The 18041-nt window shown below is 42.5% G+C and overlaps 1 protein-coding gene across 2 annotated transcripts; it reads right to left on the bottom strand.

The window, feature by feature from the left end:
- Positions 1–257: 257 nt before the first annotated feature.
- LOC106577532 (splicing factor 1) lies at positions 258–14208 on the bottom strand. Of its 2 annotated transcripts, XM_014155642.3 has the most exons (12): positions 13810–14208; positions 13097–13228; positions 10786–10861; positions 5195–5347; positions 4786–4875; positions 4455–4638; positions 4184–4299; positions 3939–4046; positions 2848–3034; positions 2392–2650; positions 2030–2194; positions 258–1801 (listed from the first exon to the last, which is right to left on the bottom strand). In XM_014155642.3, the coding sequence occupies exons 1-12, from the start codon at positions 14063–14065 to the stop codon at positions 1473–1475; spliced, it is 2055 nt and encodes a 684-aa protein (XP_014011117.1). In that variant the 5' UTR covers positions 14066–14208; the 3' UTR covers positions 258–1472. The 2 variants fall into 2 exon arrangements, with proteins under 2 accessions (XP_014011117.1, XP_045557282.1); XM_045701326.2 differs by lacking the exons at positions 10786–10861; positions 13810–14208 and having other exon boundaries at positions 13097–13218.
- Positions 14209–18041: the final 3833 nt, after the last annotated feature.

The following is an 18041-nucleotide window of genomic DNA, read 5'->3' as shown; positions in this document are numbered from 1 at the left end:
TTTTACCTGCAAGATTGATTTACACAAGACATGTGAAAGAAACTAAAGTAAAACCAAGAATACAAGTAGTTTTCTTGGATGTAGGACTGCAGACATAGTACACAGAAAAACAGCCTCATGACTGGGATGTTACATAAATTGAGGGAGGCTGAGCAAGCATTCTGTCTACACGGATTAAAACGATGGTCTGCGGAAGCTTTATTCAAGCGTCAGTGATGAAAGACACTTTGCAAGGCAAGAAGAAAATGACTGCAAAATTAAAGATTTTCTGTTTAATAACAATCAAGCAACATGGCAAGGACTATTCATTCAGGCTAGACCGAAAACAGGGCTGACAAACCAATTCCAAAAATAGAGTAAAAATACAATTGTATAACATCTAACATCATTTCTTCTTTTTTTCTCATTAAGCAACAAAAAGGGAACAGAAGGCGTGGTGATGTTGCGGAAGCAATATAAGCACTGCACACAGCTACAGATCAAAGCAAGGAGGGGAGAGGTTGTTAACAGAACAATCAAGCATACGATCAGAATCAGAAGTTGTTCAGTGTATCTTTTAAGCCAACTCGCTCTAGGATCCTATTCCCTGCTGCATCCTCATGGACCTAAATTAACTCGCATCTGGGGAAAAAGTTCATTAGAAACAGTTTACAGGGTTAAAAAAAAAAAAATACAAAATAAAATTATAGGGGATTAGAAATTATGCAAACAAATTGATAGAACCCAAAACCTATATGAAATCAGACAGTATTACAAAAGACCCGTTTTTCTGACAAAATAATTAGGAAGGAGATTCTCACATCCAAAAGATCTGAGCAATTACACTTCACATCAGGTTTAATTACAAAAATATCCAGCGCTGTGAAACGACAGCAAATGAATGGAACATGACGATGAATGAAGCTTGAGCCCATTGGACTGCCATGCCTACTAAACTGGCTGGATCATCAGAACAGTAAAAGATCACGTAAATGAAAACAAATAGTTACTAAGCTTCAGCTCCAGTCCAGTCGGCAAACCAAAGCTTTTGTTTGAGGTGATTTATTTGGTGTGAGAGATGGTGAGACAGTTATAAACCAACCATGGAGGGAGTAAGCCCTGCAAAATAGATACAAGGCATACCATATACTCTATGCACAGCAGCAGTGTTGGATGGACACAAGAGAGCCTACACAGTCAACAAAAACACTAACTTTTAAAAACAGAAATTCTGTAAAGAAAATGTACAAATTCAACCACACCACCTCCCTTGTTTGAGGAGTTTCTCTGCACGTTAACCATGACTGTGATTAAGGGAGTATAGCACAGGTCATGTCATTTTACTGAACAAAAACTATATGCCCTGGGCAGAGCTGTGTATCAGTCCATTGGGTAGCTGGTTGTGTGGTGTGCTGCGAGTCCATGGTGCTGAGTAAAATCTGGGAGGGCTGTGTGGTTGAGACTGAGGAACCTGGGGAGGTTACAGAGGGTGTTTAATTCTGAGGGGGTGGAGGTGGTGGTGCGGGGGGCATACCGAAGGGGGGCATGCCTGCCACCCCCATCCCCATCATGGTGACAAAGTTGGAGGGGTCCATGGGCGGAGGGGGAGGAGGGGCGTACATCATGCCGGCCGAGCCGGGGGGTGGGGGAGGAGGGGGAGGTGGGGCACCGGGGGGGAGAGGGGGCTGCACCCCGGGCGGAGGGGGGACCATGGAGGGGTTGCCCATGGGCGGAGGGGGCTGGGTGGCTGAGGCAGCGGACTGTTGGGGCTGCTGCCAGGGGGGAAGGTTGCCAGAGCCAGGACTGGATGTCGTGGTGGTATCTGGGGAGGAAAGAACTTTAGTTAGTAGGACATACAACAAACAACATGCTGCACTTACTCAACATTAGAAATCCCTCTAAGATCTTACAGGAATGATGCAACACTTAAAACATTGTCTATGTAAAGCAGCCATGTGTCAAATCTCGAAAAGTGTGAGAAACTGGCTGTACTTTTCTGTTTAACTGGTCAAAGCTTCAGAAACAAAGAGCCTGCGGCTAGTGTTCTTACTCTGTTGCCATGGCAGTGGTGCACTAGTGGCCATGCTGCTGGCGGGAGGGGGTGGGGGGGCCTGCTGTTGCCATGGTGGCAGGGGACCTGAAGGTGGCGGGGGAGGCTGGTTGTTGGGGGGCGGAGGTGGTGGTGGCATCATACCCATGGGTGGTGGCAGCAGACCTGAAGACAAACGGAGAAAATATGGACACAAGATGGCACAACCGATTGGATTACAAAGACAAAGCCCAGACGGCCTGTGTTTATTACATTTGTGTGTACATGACACCACCAACGCAATTTACAAACTGGGATAACAAAACGGAAGCGGGCTACAACAACAAAGACGGCACATTGACAGCAGGCTGTCTCCCTCCTACCCATATGGTGTCCGTGTCCCTGGCCCATGGGGGGCGGTGGGGGCTGCATCCACGGGGGTGGCATTCCATTGTTGGGGGGCATGTTGTGCCCTCCCATGTTGGACATGGGGGGTGGGAAGTTGTGGTGGCCTCCGTGACCTCCGTGACCCCCGTGGTTGCCATGACCCCCGTGTTGGTTGCCATGACCACCGTGGCCTCCGTGCATGCTGTTGAAGTTCCTGTTCTCAGACTGGCCAGAGTTCATCCAGGGAGGACGGCTCTGCAGTACAAACACAGAATGAGATGAGAGGCACTTGTATTGTTTATCGTTGTATTGTTTATCTGCTGTATTGTTTGTTCATCTGCTGATGAAATTCAAATCCATCAATCTTCTAACTTGGAATGTAAAGGCCTATTTTTATGGATAGACTAAGAAAATGGAAGCTTGGGTCGTGCTAGTCACTTCATTTAACTCACCGGTGGTGGCTGGTTGTTGTTGTTGCCTCTGTTGTGACCACTGTTCTGGTTGTTGGAGTGTCCCCCGCCAGAGGAGGGAACAGGGGCCTCGCCTAGCTCAGCCATGAGGGACAGATACTCCTTGTCCATACGGGCCTTGTCCTGGGCAGACTGGGGAGGCTCACCGGCCCTGGGCGCCGCAAAGGAGCTAGAGAGAGGAGAGAGGTCCTTATAATACATGGTTGATTTTTGGAAAAGATCCTGAATGGCCTTATTTTCTGTCAGAACTATAATCACTCCAAGTAGCCACTGTTCTGGGTCCTCTGTGTAGACATGTCACTCTACGCCCCTCATGACACAGACTCCACACTTACAGACTCCACACTTACAGACTCCACACTTACAGACTCCACACTTACAGACTCCACACTTACAGACTCCACACTTACAGACTCCACACTTACAGACTCCACACTTACAGACTCCACACTTACAGACTCCACACTTACAGACTCCACACTTACAGACTCCACACTTACAGACTCCACACTTACAGACTCCACACTTACAGACTCCACACTTACAGACTCCACACTTACAGACTCCACACTTACAGACTCCACACTTACAGACTCCACACTTACAGACTCCACACTTACAGACTCCACACTTACAGACTCCACACTTACAGACTCCACACTTACAGACTCCACACTTACAGACTCCACACTTACAGACTCCACACTTACAGACTCCACACTTACAGACTCCACACTTACAGACTCCACACTTACAGACTCCACACTTACAGACTCCACACTTACAGACTCCACACTTACAGACTCCACACTTACAGACTCCACACTTACAGACTCCACACTTACAGACTCCACACTTACAGACTCCACACTTACAGACTCCACACTTACAGACTCCACACTTACAGACTCCACACTTACAGTCCGACTGCAACGCCTCAAGGGGCAGGTTCCTGGCATCTGTAGTACCAGATTGGGCTAGCAAAAAATGATCTTCCATTCAGTGTGTTTAAGCAAAAAGACTGCTTTCTGACCAGAAATCCTTTACACAACAGTATGTAGCTGGTTAGCTACCTGGTGAACTTGCAGTCAGAGGAGATGTGGCCTGCGCCACCGCACTTGGTACAGAGGGTGGTATTGGTGACACTGCGGGGTTCAGTGCTCTGCCACGGACGAAGGATCCTGGGTGGGGAACAAAGAGAAGCATTTCATATTTAACCAAGAGACGTGAAGAGGAGAGCAGATTTATCCAGGCCAGGCAGGGTACATGATTATGCAACCGTCACAGAATGGCTGCTGTCAAAATGTGGCAGGCTCACCGGTTGTCGTCCTCTCTCAGGGTGCCGTTGAGTCTGGCCAATTCCCTCAGCTGCATCTTCCTGAGGTCGTTCTGGTCCTCGGGGGTCTCGATACCCTGCTTCAGGATGGTACGGATCTACGGAGGAGACAAGATTGGACCACTCTCAGTATGTGTGGACAAATCAAAATACAACTGCATAGTGGCAGTACAATCCAACTCAATGGACACAAAGGTAAGCTAATAGTAGATAATGAGTTGTGAGTATGATGGGTGTGGGGGTGTGAGCTGACCTGTTCCACCGCCTTCTTGACGTTCTCCATGGTGTTGGCGGTGACCAGGGCGTGCAGCGGCTCGTCCTCCCCCGGCAGCATCTGACCGTCCTTACGGCCCACCTTGCCCTCCTTCACCGAGCCCTTGCCACGGATCATGATCTTGGCACAGCACTCCTTCTCTATGTTCTTCAGGGTGTTGCCACTGCAAGGACACAAGTAACACACTCAGTGTGTGTGTTGCAGTAAGGACTCATAGGCGCCACCTACTGGACTTCTAGGCAAATCCCCAAATAGACCCACAACACAAAAGGAACATTCGATCGATCCATGGTAAAGGACTATAACTCACCGTGGCCCAATGAGCAACCCAACAAAGTTAATCTCGGGGTACTCGTCCTGTGGGATCATCACCTTGTCGTTGACCCTAGTAGCTGGGGGCCTGTGGGGGACAACTATGTTCAGTATAGTGAAGGCTATAACCCAGTCTCTACACATTCATGCCAAGGTGAAGAAAATAAAGCATGGCTGTTCTCAGAAGCCGTGTGAAAAGTACCAGAGACCTACAGCAATAGCTCTGAAATTCAGACCAACCATAAAAGGAAAATGAGTTATTGCCACAACACCATAGGGAACAAACAAGTAATAAACAATTCTGGGAGGAGCAGGAAACAAACTAGAGGGTTAACAGTTGTTGCTTTAATAACGGCTAACGGGGATCCAAATAAACAAGACTATGTTAGGAGATAGAGAAAACATACTTGTAGTCAGCGGGGGGCTTGAACTCAGGGTTGAGTGCCACCATATCGGTGATGAGGGAGTGACGCTCCTCCTCGATCTTTTTGCGTGTGCGGTACTCCCTGGTATTCAGCCTCTTCCCCTCGCTGTTGTAGATGGGCTCTGGAGACGGGGACCTTGGGGAGGGGGAGAGAGTAGACAGACAACCATTAATAGCTCTAAGACCATTGACAATCATACACAAGTTTCTCTATGTCTAACTATGCCTTAAATAATGTTACCATGAAATAAAACATTTTAAGGAACACTTGATAATAGCATGGTCATGTCCCCAAGCCACTTATCAGTGAAGGGAAGGCAATGCAAGAGAAACAATGGTTACAGCAAGCATTTCGGTCACTGGTGGAGAAAAGAAAGTGTTCTCTCATAGGGCTTGTTATGAGATATCAATATTGGTGTTAGTTTTTGCATTCTCAAAAGGAAATGTCGGTTGCTAATAGGCTGTAGCGTTTGACTGGCCAATTGGGTTCTGGTATTTTATACACGTCTGAAAAATGGGGACATATCACCTTGTGATATGTAATAAAGACTACTCTGAAGGGGCAACGACAACTTCATCAAATAAATATATCTACACTGAACAAAAATATGAACACAACATGTTGGTCTCATGTTTTATGAGCGAAAATAAAAGATCACAGGAATATTCCATATGCACAAAAAGCTTATGTTGGTGAGCATTTCTCCTTTACCAAGATAATCAATCGACATAAAAAATATATATATAATAATAATCGAGCCACCCGACAAGTGTGGCATATCAAGAAGCTGATTAAACAGCATGATCATTACACAGGTGCATCTTGTGCTGAGGACAACACAAGGCCACTAATTGGCATCTGACGGCAGGAATGTCCACCTGAGCTGTTGCCAGAGAACTGAATGTTAATTTCTCTACCATAAGCCGCCTCAAATGTCATTTTAGACTATTTGGCAGTACGTCCAACCGGCCTCACAACCGCAGACGACGTGCTTGGTGTCGTGTGGGCGAGCTGTTTGCTGTTGTCAACATTGTGAACAGAGTGCCCCATGGTGGCTGTGGGGTTATGGTATGGGCAGGCATAAGCTACGGACAACGCTTACTCACCAGACATGTCACCCATTAAGCACGTTTAGGATGCTCTGAACTGACGTGTACGACAGCGTGTTCCAGTTCTCGCCAACATCCAGCAACTTCAAACAGCCATTGAAGATGAGTGGGACAACATTCCACAGGCCACAATCAACAGCCTGATCAACTCTGCAAAGGAGATGTGTCACGCTGCATGAGGCAAACGGTGGTCACACCAGATACTGACTGGTTTTCTGATCCACGCCCCTACCTTTTTTAAAGGTATCTGTGACCAACAGATGCATATCTGTATTCCCAGTCATGTGAAATCCATAGATTAGGGCCTCATGAATTTATTTCAATTGAATGATTTCCTTATATGAACTGTAACTCAGTAAACTCTTTGAAATTGTTGCATGTTGTGTTTATATTTTTGTTCAGCATAAAAGAAAAAAGGGGGAGGGGACAGAATTAATCCTGCATACAGGTTGTAAAGGGCAACCAAAAAAAGGATGCATTCCTCAAGGAACTGCTGGTTTTGGGAGTCGGATGGTGCCATATTGGATGCTGAGGTGGTGGGTGTTTAAGCCAGGTCCATACCTCCTCTTGGACGGAACACCTGAAAACCTGTTACGCTGCATTAGAGGCTCTGCGTTTGAAAAAGGTTAAGGTGACGAGGGGTAATTTGGGGTTAGAGAAAATGAATTATGATTAGAAGTTAACCCTTTTCATAGAGCGCTCACCCACAAGAGAGCTAACATTTGGGCGAACAATTCAGGAGAGAAAAAGTAGAAAAATCTAAATAGAGGGAAGGGTTCTCTTTTTATATCTTGAAATTTCCACCGGTGACAACCTGAAACACTCCCGTTATTTGTTGGAGTGACATTATTAGCGTCCTGCGATGAGCTTTTTGTTGTCGCTGTGGAAATATCTGATTAAGATTACAATGAAACTATGTCAAATACAGATGACAGGGACAGTGGCCAACAAAGAGATATCAATCTCACACTCATAAAAATAATATGACATTTCCTGCTGGAATAATAGATGCAGACTACTACAGTGTCAGAGCTGATCTGTGTCGTTCCGGAATAGCCAGGATCAGAGGGGTTTCTCCTCCAGAGCCTCAAAGTTCCAACTGGAATACTGTCGAACCCACTGGGCGGAACTTTGGGAAGCTTCATTACGGAAAACCCATTAATGACCATGGAAAAACACCCAACGGTTAAATGTTCATTTGTCAGGTTTCAGGTGGAATCTAACAATGGTTGGACCATTTGAATTTACGAGACAAGCCAAGAAAAAAGGGTAACACATTAGGATTAAAGTCAGGTCAAGCACTGGCAGAAAAAGGTTATTCTAAAGAAACCCATTACTGAAAACCAAACTTGTCCTAGTTGGTTGTTCATATAGCAATCTGTATATCATTGAGTAACTATTTAAGATGTTAGATCTGGGTCTACTTACTCACTTTAACTTACAGCTCTATGACTATCAAAAGGAGAAATATGCAATCACAAACTCTAAATTATAAGCAATCATAATAAGCTGTTAAACCAATAATAGATTAACTTTGTCATAAGTACTGACCCAAACCTACTTTTAAGTTGAAGAAATGGTGTTAATCTAAGATGCATTCTAAAAAATTCAAACACATTGTCAACATCGGAGTTGACAGAAAATGGCTAAACCATGACGCACACGTCGACATATTAGCTCAATTATAGTCAACAAAAATAAGACTATGATAGATAAATACAAGAGGTCACAGCTAAGGCCGTAGGAAATATATAGTAAGTGTGATATACACTCCCCTACGTATTTATTTGGACAGTGAAGCGACATTTGGCTCTTTAGTCTAGCATTTTGGATTAGAGATCAAATGTTTCATATGTTTTACCATTTAGTAATGAAGGCACTTTATGCATCTAGTCCCCCCATTTGAATAAATATATATTAGTATTTGGCTAAATTCCCCTCATAGCGTATTAAAGTAGTCAAAAGTGTAGTATTTGGTCCCATATTCCTAGCACGCAATGACTACATCAAGCTTGTGGCACGTCAAACTTGTTGGATGCATTCGCAGTTTGTGTTTCAGATTGTTGTTTTGCCCAATAGGAACTAAATGATAAATAATGTACTGTGTCATTTTGTAGTCACTTATATTGTAAATAAGAATATAATACGTTTTTGAAAACTTCTACATTAAGGTGGATGTTACCATGATTCTAGATATTCATGAATTAATTGTGAAAAATGATGAGTGAGAAAGTTACAGTGGAACAAATATCACGGCCCGGTTGCATAAAACACCTTAGGTAAATTTTCCCCTCATCTTTTTCCTTAACTTGAAGTCAGTTGGACAAAATATTTTAGGGTGAATTTCCCCGTTAAACTAAGTACAAAGGTTAAGGGTGTCCATGAGGTCCCTTAACTGCCTCATTATGTATGGATATCAATGTAAACAACATTTGTAGAGGTGAATGTTGATTTCATCTGCTCTGGTTACAAAAGGAAAACGTCAACCAGCTAACTACTTAGCTAAACAATGGAAGGTGCACGATCCATGGCTACAAAGCTAGCTGGCTAGTTAGCTACAGCTACTCTGTAAGCTAGCTTGACGTACTAGAAAGTAATATAAACAAGCTGAGAAAAAAGTAACTACAAGAAACATGGTTTATTATCTTCTGAAGCAAATTGATTATCCTGTCTTGGCTGTATAAATTTAACTTTGCTATCTCACAAAATGAAAGCAATCTCTTTGAGGAGATGTTTAGTCAGTGAATCAGGCCATCTCCATGGTAACCAGATGCTCCTCCTGCTATACATGCCTTCAAACTACCCTAAAACCCCTTATGTATGCCCTTACCTAAGGAAATATTTGAGGGGCTTTATGCAACGCCCTTAAACAATTCCCTTAGGTAAGGGAAAATTATTCGATAAGGTAAACCCTTACGGGAAACACTTAACATGTTTTATGCAACCAGGCCCATACCCACCTGAAAACTGTTTTTAAGCTTTCAAATGGGGGAGGGAGACTACATGCATAAAGTGCATTCATTTCTAAACGGTAAAACAGATATGTATGAAAATCTCCACAAATGAAAGGTGAAATTCTGTACTTTTGCCTGATAAAACATTTGATACCAGATGCAAAATGCTGGAGTATAAATTGAAATTAAACATTTTAGTTTCACTGTCCAAATAAATACATAGGGGAGTTCAGAATATTAGGGCAATTGTCTTTTGACAGAGCACAAAGTAATGCATAGTAATAATTCCATCTGTCAGGAGACAATGATACCATTTAAGTATAAGAAAATAATTATGGAATATAAGAATATTATAAGGGTACAAACTCAAACGAGGCTCATTTAGATGGGAATAAATGTAAACTGGAAATGCTTGAACACCAAGTAAGCAAGAGGTGACCATGGTAACTTCACAGCACACCTTGACGCAGAGCCATAAGGTTTATATAATTACCACTTTGTAATCCTTCCAATTTAGATTCCTACCAATTCAGAAATGAAGAGCTACATCTAACAAATTGGCCGGGGAGTAAAAAAGTAATCATACACACACACATGCACCTTTCTTTTCCTACGACCACTGACTTTTCTGATAACTACTTTGTTGAAGGAAAATGTACTTGCTACAATTGTGATATGTTGTCTCACCTAGCTGTCTTAAGATTAAGGCAACAATATAAGTCGCTCTGGATAAGAGCACCTGCTAAATGACTAAAATGTACATTTGAACACCTTTGTTTTCTCAATGACATTCAATTCAGCATTGAAAAAAAGTGCAAGTTTGAGTTTGTTCCATCTGAGTGAGACTGACCACAGGTCAGAGACCATTATGATGGCACACCAAATGTGTTTGATGGGTTGCCGGAAAAGAGCAGGAATAGGAATGGGTCCTTTTTGTCTTCTAATGCGTCTAAAGGGGAAGTGATCTCATTAAGGAGTTTGGGTAATCCAAAAGGTACCCAACTGATTACAGTTTTGGACAGGTAACTAGTAACTAACGGATTACATTTACAAAGTAACCTACCCAACTCTGCAGATTGGGATGTAACACTGAAAAGTAATTCTGAGGAAAACTTTAGTCTTCAGTCTTCCTGGAAGTTGTGACTATAAGCACCCAGAAGTATGACATCCCTAAATACTACTGGAAGGAGAAGCATATCATATTATGGCGAAACGTTGGATATTCAATTTTTGCATCTGAGCTGCTAGAGTGTGCGGCTCTCCCTTATTTTCAAGTTTTCTACTCCGCTAGCCAGCACCTCGCCTTAATAGGTGTGCGTTTCTTTTTCTTCTATATTATGGCACTACCACTGCTGGATAATAACTAATCCTTACAATGGCTACTAAACTTTAGGACCTAAAGCATCTTCTGAAAAATATGTCTAATTTTACCAAAGACCAACATTTGGCGTCAAAAGAACGACAAGGTAGAGAAAATGTTACTGTTCGTGGGTTTAAAACTTTTCCCGACCTGTCCTCAGGGTTAACAGGGATTCCCAGGTCTCCTGTACGCAGTTTACGAGTCAGGTCTTCGATCTGCAGTTGGACTGGAAGAATTCAGGTTAGGAAAGAAAAACAAGAAGGATGGAGAGAAATGTGGTTACAACAATAATATTCAACTGGAGACAGTGCTTGAATTAAGATTGCACTGTCTCATTTGTTTGAGAGGCAAAAACACATGACTACAATGAATGATGAATAATTTACATGAAAATACAAGGGGAATAAAATGACTTTGAATTTCAGCAAATATTCTACACGAGTAAAAACCCTTCTTCATTTCTGGGAAACGGAGGTACCAAAATGACCATGCAAAACTCTAGAAACAATTCATTGAACTGTCATCAATAGCTAACAAGCTCCAGGATGTTTTACAAATGCACAGGTGAAAAATTTGGCATCCCAGTGATGAAGGGTTTAAACAGCAACATTTTAGCGTGGATCATTAGACCAGGGTTCCATTCGATGCCCGCCAGCATAAATTAACCACATTCCAAACCCCACCCCAAACGATTCAAGAATAATTCAAATTTGAGATTGTCATACGACGGTAGTTGAATGTGGCTTTGGCATAAAAGGGGAACCTGATCCACAAGTAGGACTAACACAATATACATTAATAAAGTTGAAGAGTCACTGTCTGCACTCCTGAAGAGCTACAGCTGAGGAGCTATTTGTTATGTAAAATGAGAAGGAACAAAAATAAAATCACTCATGACATGCACATTTCTGTCTGTATGGGATCATGACCAAATTTACCCCCCCAACTGCCAAAAACTCCCACCTCTTCCTGGCAAGATTCAACAATGACTCAATTATGAAGTTTCAGCTTAATTGACAAATTATGCCAGAGATGAAGACAGCCCCTGTAAATTTATATTTCACTGCCATTTCATCTTACGGGCTTCCAACAAATCCCTTTGGACCCCCCCCGCAGTTCTTGTTTTGAATGATTAATGTAAACATAGAAGTGAGAACATAAGGCAGGCACAAATTAGGCTTGGGCGGTATGCCATATTCTGAGGTATTTTGAAATACCGACAGCATGACTTAACACAAAAATATATATATATAATAATAATAATTGCTTATAACTAAGTTAACGATCCAAGATGTGCCAAATCAATTCTCAAACTCAGGGCTCCAGCTATGCATTTGTCTTGCTAACTTGCCAGCTAAGTGGCTAGCTTGCAAGATAAAGCTTCTTAGGGTACAGCAGACAATCAATCCCCTACTGGATCAAGAAAAGAAAAAAAGGTTCTGGATACCGCCCAACCCTGGCAGAAATGAATGTTTACATACCGAGGAAGACCAACCAAACAATGACATACATTGATAACCCCTTCTGTTATTGAGGGGTAGACTCACCTGCTTCAAACACCCTACAAGTGTCTAAAGCCAGTTTGGTGGTGTTACACTACTGCTGAAAGGCATTTATTGTCAAGCCGACCGTTTCTTAAACTAATTTCGTTTGAAAACATCCAGATGAGTGCCTATTTTAAAGGATGCACTGGAAATGAGTATGATGCTTTCGCCATTGCTCACACATTAAACTCACATGTATGATATCAAGGAATAATTTTGCATGTTACAAGGACAACATGGGTAGACCCTTTCATGCCAGGGCAGCTGGTGAAGTACAAGGGGACAGTGACCTGCAGCCCAAAACAATTACACGGCAAGCAGCAACACCTTTCTGATTTGCTAATGGATGTCCAGTGGTATGCAAACCTTAATGCTACCAAAAGTGTGCTATAGGAGAACCACATTACTGTACCTCCTTGTCTTAGGACAATGGCCTTCCTTCACACTCCACATCAACCAGTTAGTATACTCAGTGGATTAGAATACTGAATTTCGTCTGAGCAATAGGATTTTGAATTATAGCTTCAGTTGCATAATTTTTTACAAAGCTTTGTCAATGTATTGGCAAATACTGTACTTGAATCATCTTGATGAATGCATTTGAACCAGTTTGTGGTTATGCACCAGTCTGAACTTTGGTCAGTCTCCCAGCTCTACCAAGTGAGTGACCCAACATGTCCTGTAATCTGATTCAATCAACTCTAACTGATGAAATTTAGCAAACATGTCAGGAACTATGAATAACATTTCAATATGCAAAAAGTGAGAAAATCATGGCAACTGGATCCCACAGGGTCAGGTAAAAAAGAACACAATACAGTAACACCCCTTGACTTTGATTTCCTGTAAATCTAGAACACTAGTAAAGTGCAGTTTACAGTTCAGTTAGGTTATACTGTAGTGGAAAAGATGGTTACCTATATAGGCCCTCTCCTGATCCCGAGTCAGTCCAGGCGGGATGACGGTGGGCATGCCAGGAATGACCGTCTTCTGGTCGGGTGTCTCGCTACTCCAGCGGCTCCTTTTCCTGGCTTTTTTCTGACCGAAGTCTGACAGATGAGATGGAGGGTATTCTCAATTTGAGTATTTATACATGTTCACTGAATTTACAAATGGATTAACAGACAACTAGCTAAATGTTAAATTAGTAACGTTAACGTCAGCTAACGTTACACAGCTAAGACGATGCCAGGGTGACAGATGCCCTAAAAATAAGGCCTGTTTTTTCGTGATTACTTCAAAACTACGACAGGCAGCTGGGACATAAGGTAATATTATGAAACTGGGCTCCACCGCGGATTCAATGAACTAGTTTTTATTACAAAAAAGCATTGTTAAAAATGTAATGTGTCCAGCCTAACGATGGCTAGGTACTTGTAACTACCACGCATTGTTTGCTAACTAGCGTTAGCTATTACTAATTAATGTCTAGCCATCTTTATCTTGTTCACTTCACTTGCAAGTGTGATAATGTTGCAATGTTTCGCATAAACGTCAATGAGCAGTTAGTTAACGTTAGCTATCAGCGTCTAAAACATATCTAGATAGCTAAGCCCAGCAACACCAGCCTCGCACATACAGCCCTACACTCCAGACCTTTCTCTAGATAACGTTAGTTAGCCTGGCTTACCTGACTGAGACGGAATTCCTGCTCCTTGGGGTGGTTGTGGCGGGGTGGGAAAAGCGGCCACCGCAGCAAATACTGGGTGAGCTTGCGGGAAAGAGACGTTTGGAATTGGGGGCTGAAAGTTCGGGAGCGAGGGAAAGGAAACAGGCGGCCCCGGTGTAGGCATTAACCCCGCACCGGGCCCGGCTTCAAAGCCTCGTTTAGCGCCAATACTCGGGTGCAGCTTCCCCAGAGGGGTTGCATTTGCTCCCGTAGCCATTTCCAAATGTGCTCTGTTTCAAATTAAAGTTGTATCAAATTAAATTAGGCTTGTAAATATATTAAGAAACATGAAATTCAACAACTTCCACAACCTTCTCCACTCGCGCTGGGGGGTGTACAAGATGGCGCACGGCGGAATATCACAAAGGAGGACGAACTGTACAGCAAAGCTCAGCTATTGGTGTAGAGCAGTGCTAGCCGAAACGTTCCCTCTTTTCATTGGATAAAACATGGGGTCTCAACTTCCTCAAAAAACGATTGGACTCTTATCTTGACAATCATTTAGCCCCACTCTTTGATTGGGCTTTGAAATGTGTTGCCCGTTGTTATCATTGGATAAAACATAGCGTCAATCTGCCATCGCTCAATGTCCTCGAAACACGATTGGACTCTAATCTTGACAATCATTGAGCCGCACTCTTTGATTGGGCTTTGACATTTGCCTACCATTACCCGCGCGCGCAGACAGCCCAGTTGTGCCCCTGGTGCCCGTTTTTGTTATACCTCAGTGGTAGTGCCAGGGAAGCACTTCACTTGTCACTTTGGATTAATACGTTTAAATAAAAAAATAAACATGCACTGACAAACCTTAAAACATGATTGCATTGAAATTAGGATTATCACCACTCCATACTGCAAATAGATCAAAACATTGAAAAAACGAGTTATGGTGGGTATGCTCTTCTTGATATTAGATTATTATAAATATAGCTGTCAGCAGCAGTGAAGTGAGTTCGAAGGATGGCAGTTGGATAACAAAGCAAGCATTATCATGTAGCATTATCATAATTATCATTATGTCCAATCAGAGAAAATGTCCATGTTTATCTATCAATACCAGAAGGATGACTCAAGTGAAGTTTAATCTAGTGCTGTAGGTTAGTTATCTTTGAATGCAGCAGGTAATCTTTTTAAAGTCATTACTTAATATACTGAGTTTATATACCAATTCTGGGGTCAATTTGACTAATGGTGTATGTTAACATTTGTGAAATATTCTCAGCGTTAGTGTATTGGTATATTGCAGGCATCTTTGAATACTGGGACTAATTTTGTCTAAATCTGTTCGTGTATTTTTTTTATTTAACCTTTATTTATCTAGGCAAGTCAGTTAAGAACAAATTCGTATTTACAATGACGGCCTACGCCGGCCAAACCCTAACCAGGATGACGCTGGACCAATTGTGCCGCCCTATAGGACTCCCGATCACGGCTAGTTGTGATACAGCCAGGGATCAAACCAGGGTCTGTAGTGACGCCTCTAGCACTGCGATGCAGTGTCTTAGACCGCTGCGCCACTCGGGAGCCCCGAGTGTTGTAAATTATTTAATACTGAGTTGGTACACTCCACATTAGCATTCCAAAATACTAAAACACACTCTCACAGCTGTAAAACGCTGACTGCTCAAGTGGCAGGAATTTTCCTGAATAAAATATCCACTTTTCACTAAGTTCAGACCACATAATAGGGCAATAATATGTGATTATACAGATCGACTAATCACAATATTTCACAGTTAGTCTGCATAATTTAAATCTAACATTAATTTGAAGGACAAAGTCCACTTGATCAATAGTTATTGTTTTAGTATCTAGGGTGACCACGTCTCGGATTGTGCGGGACAGTCCCGAATATAGGCCCTTTTTCCTGCGCAGTGCAACCAACCAATCATGTTCCGCATTTTATCAACAGAATTAAAACGCACTAATTGTGAAAAAAGGTCAATTTGTCCCATATTTCAGTCAGACTTCCTATTCATTTGATGAAAAGTGACAATCCAACCTGTCTCTTTTGCAGTCACTTTGCGCTTATGACAAGATATTATATCATATGGATGTGGTGCTGGTGCTGGTGATGTTAAACATTTATCCTATCGTTGTTGAGATCTGCTATGATGCGCAGCGCAAGAGACGTATGTCAATGTCATATCACCAACCAATCACATTTGTCAAATCCTTATGGGATAAATTCCAGCTAAACTTGGAGGACAGTTAATTTTGCTGCAGTAGGCTAAATCAGGGTCACACAGAGTGTTTCTTGGTAGTCTTAAACAAATCTACTTTGAAAAACAATTATACACCTCACACACATGGTTATGGGCTTAAAATACAGTGCCTTCAGAAAGTATCGAATTTAACATTTATTAAATAGATATTTTTTTGTCACTGGCTTACACACAATACCCCATGTCAAATTGGAATTATGTTTTTTGAAATCTTTACAAATTAATAAAAAATGAAAAGCTGAGGGTCTCCTGAGTGGCGCAGCGGTCTAAGGCTCTGCATCTAAGTGCTAGAGGAGTCACTACAGACCCGGGTTTGATCCTAGGCTGTATCACAAACAGCCGTGATCGGGAGTCCCACAGGGAGGTGCACAAATTGGCCCAGCGTCGTCCAGTTAGGGGAGGGTTTGGCCAGGGGGGCTTTACTTGGCTCATCGCACTCTAGCAGCTCCTTGTGGCGGGCCAGGCGCCAGCATGCTAACCTCGGTCGTCAGTTGAACGGTGTTTCCTCCGACACATTGGTGCGGCTGGCTTTCGGGTTAAGCGGGCGGGTATTAAGAAGCTCGGTTTGTTTTGGAGGACGCATGAATCAACCTTTGCCTCTCCTGAGATCGTTGGGGTGTTGCAGCGATGAGACAAGATCAAAATTGGGGAGAAAAAAATGGGTAAATGTATTGAGTCAATAAGTATTTAACCCCTTTGTTATGGCAAACCTAAATAAGTTCAGGAGTAAAAATGTGCTTAACAAGTCACGTTAAGTTGCATGGACTCACTCTGTGTGCAATAATAGTGTTGAACATGCTTTTTGAATGACTACCTCATCTCTGTACCCCACACATACAATTATCTTGAAGGTCCCTCAGTCGAGCAGTGAAAATCAAACACAGATTCAACCACAAAGACCCACCTATTGGTAGATGGGTAAAAAATAAATAAAAGCAGACATTGAATATCCCTTTGAGCATGGTGATAATAATTACGCTTTGGATTGTGTATCAATACACCCAGTCACTACAAAAATACAGGCATCCTTCCTCACTCAGTTGTCGGAGCGGAAGGAAACCGCTCACGGATTTCACCCTGAGGCCTATTGAGACTTTAAAACAGTTTAATGGTTGTGAGAGGAGAAAACTGAGGATGGCTCAACAGTGAAAAGAAGGACACCTGTACAGAAAAAAAATATTTGTAAAAATGCATCCTGTTTGCAACAAGGCACTAAAATAATACTGCAAAAAATGTGGCAAAGCAATTAACTTTTTGTCCTGAATACCTAGTGTTGTTTATGGCAAATCCAATACAACACATTACTGAGTACCACTCCATATTTTCAAACATAGTGGTGGCTGCATCATATTATGTATATGCTTGAAATCATTAAGGACTGGGTAGTTTTTCAGGATAAAACAAAATTACGTAATGGAGTCACAGGCAAAATCCTAGAGGAAAACCTGGTTCAGTCTGCTTTCCAGCAGACGCTGGGAGATGAATTCACATTTCAGCAGGGCAATAACCTAAAACACAAGGTCAAATCTACACTGGAGTTGCTTACCAAGAAGACAGTGAACGTTCTTGAGTGGCCGAGTTACAGTTTTGACTTAACTTGAAAATCTAAGGTAAGACCTGAAAATGTTAATGGCTGGAATGGATTAAATGGAACGGCATCAAACACAAACATACGGAAACCAGTTTGACTCGGTTTCATTAATTCCATTCCAGCCGTTCCAATGAGCCCGTCCACCTATAGCCCCCCCTCTGCTACCAACAAAGTCTATAGTCTCTAGGTCAAACGGGGCAACGGATATGAAGGTTTAAGTGAAACTGCTTATAACAGTGCCACCTAAAGGCCAATCGGTGCTAAAAATAAATAAATACCAAGTTATTTATGGCCTCTAGTTTCTGTGTGCCAAATTAGGAAAAACTACCAATCTATGCCTGAGTTCTTTGACCATGACAAGAAAAAAAGGAAAAAGA

Source organism: Salmo salar, chromosome 18 (genome assembly GCF_965601325.2).
Source record: "Salmo salar chromosome 18, fSalSal1, whole genome shotgun sequence".
Classification (NCBI taxonomy): Eukaryota; Metazoa; Chordata; class Actinopteri; order Salmoniformes; family Salmonidae; genus Salmo; species Salmo salar.
Note: the sequence above shows the minus strand (reverse complement) of the source record. Positions and strands in the feature narration are given on the sequence as shown.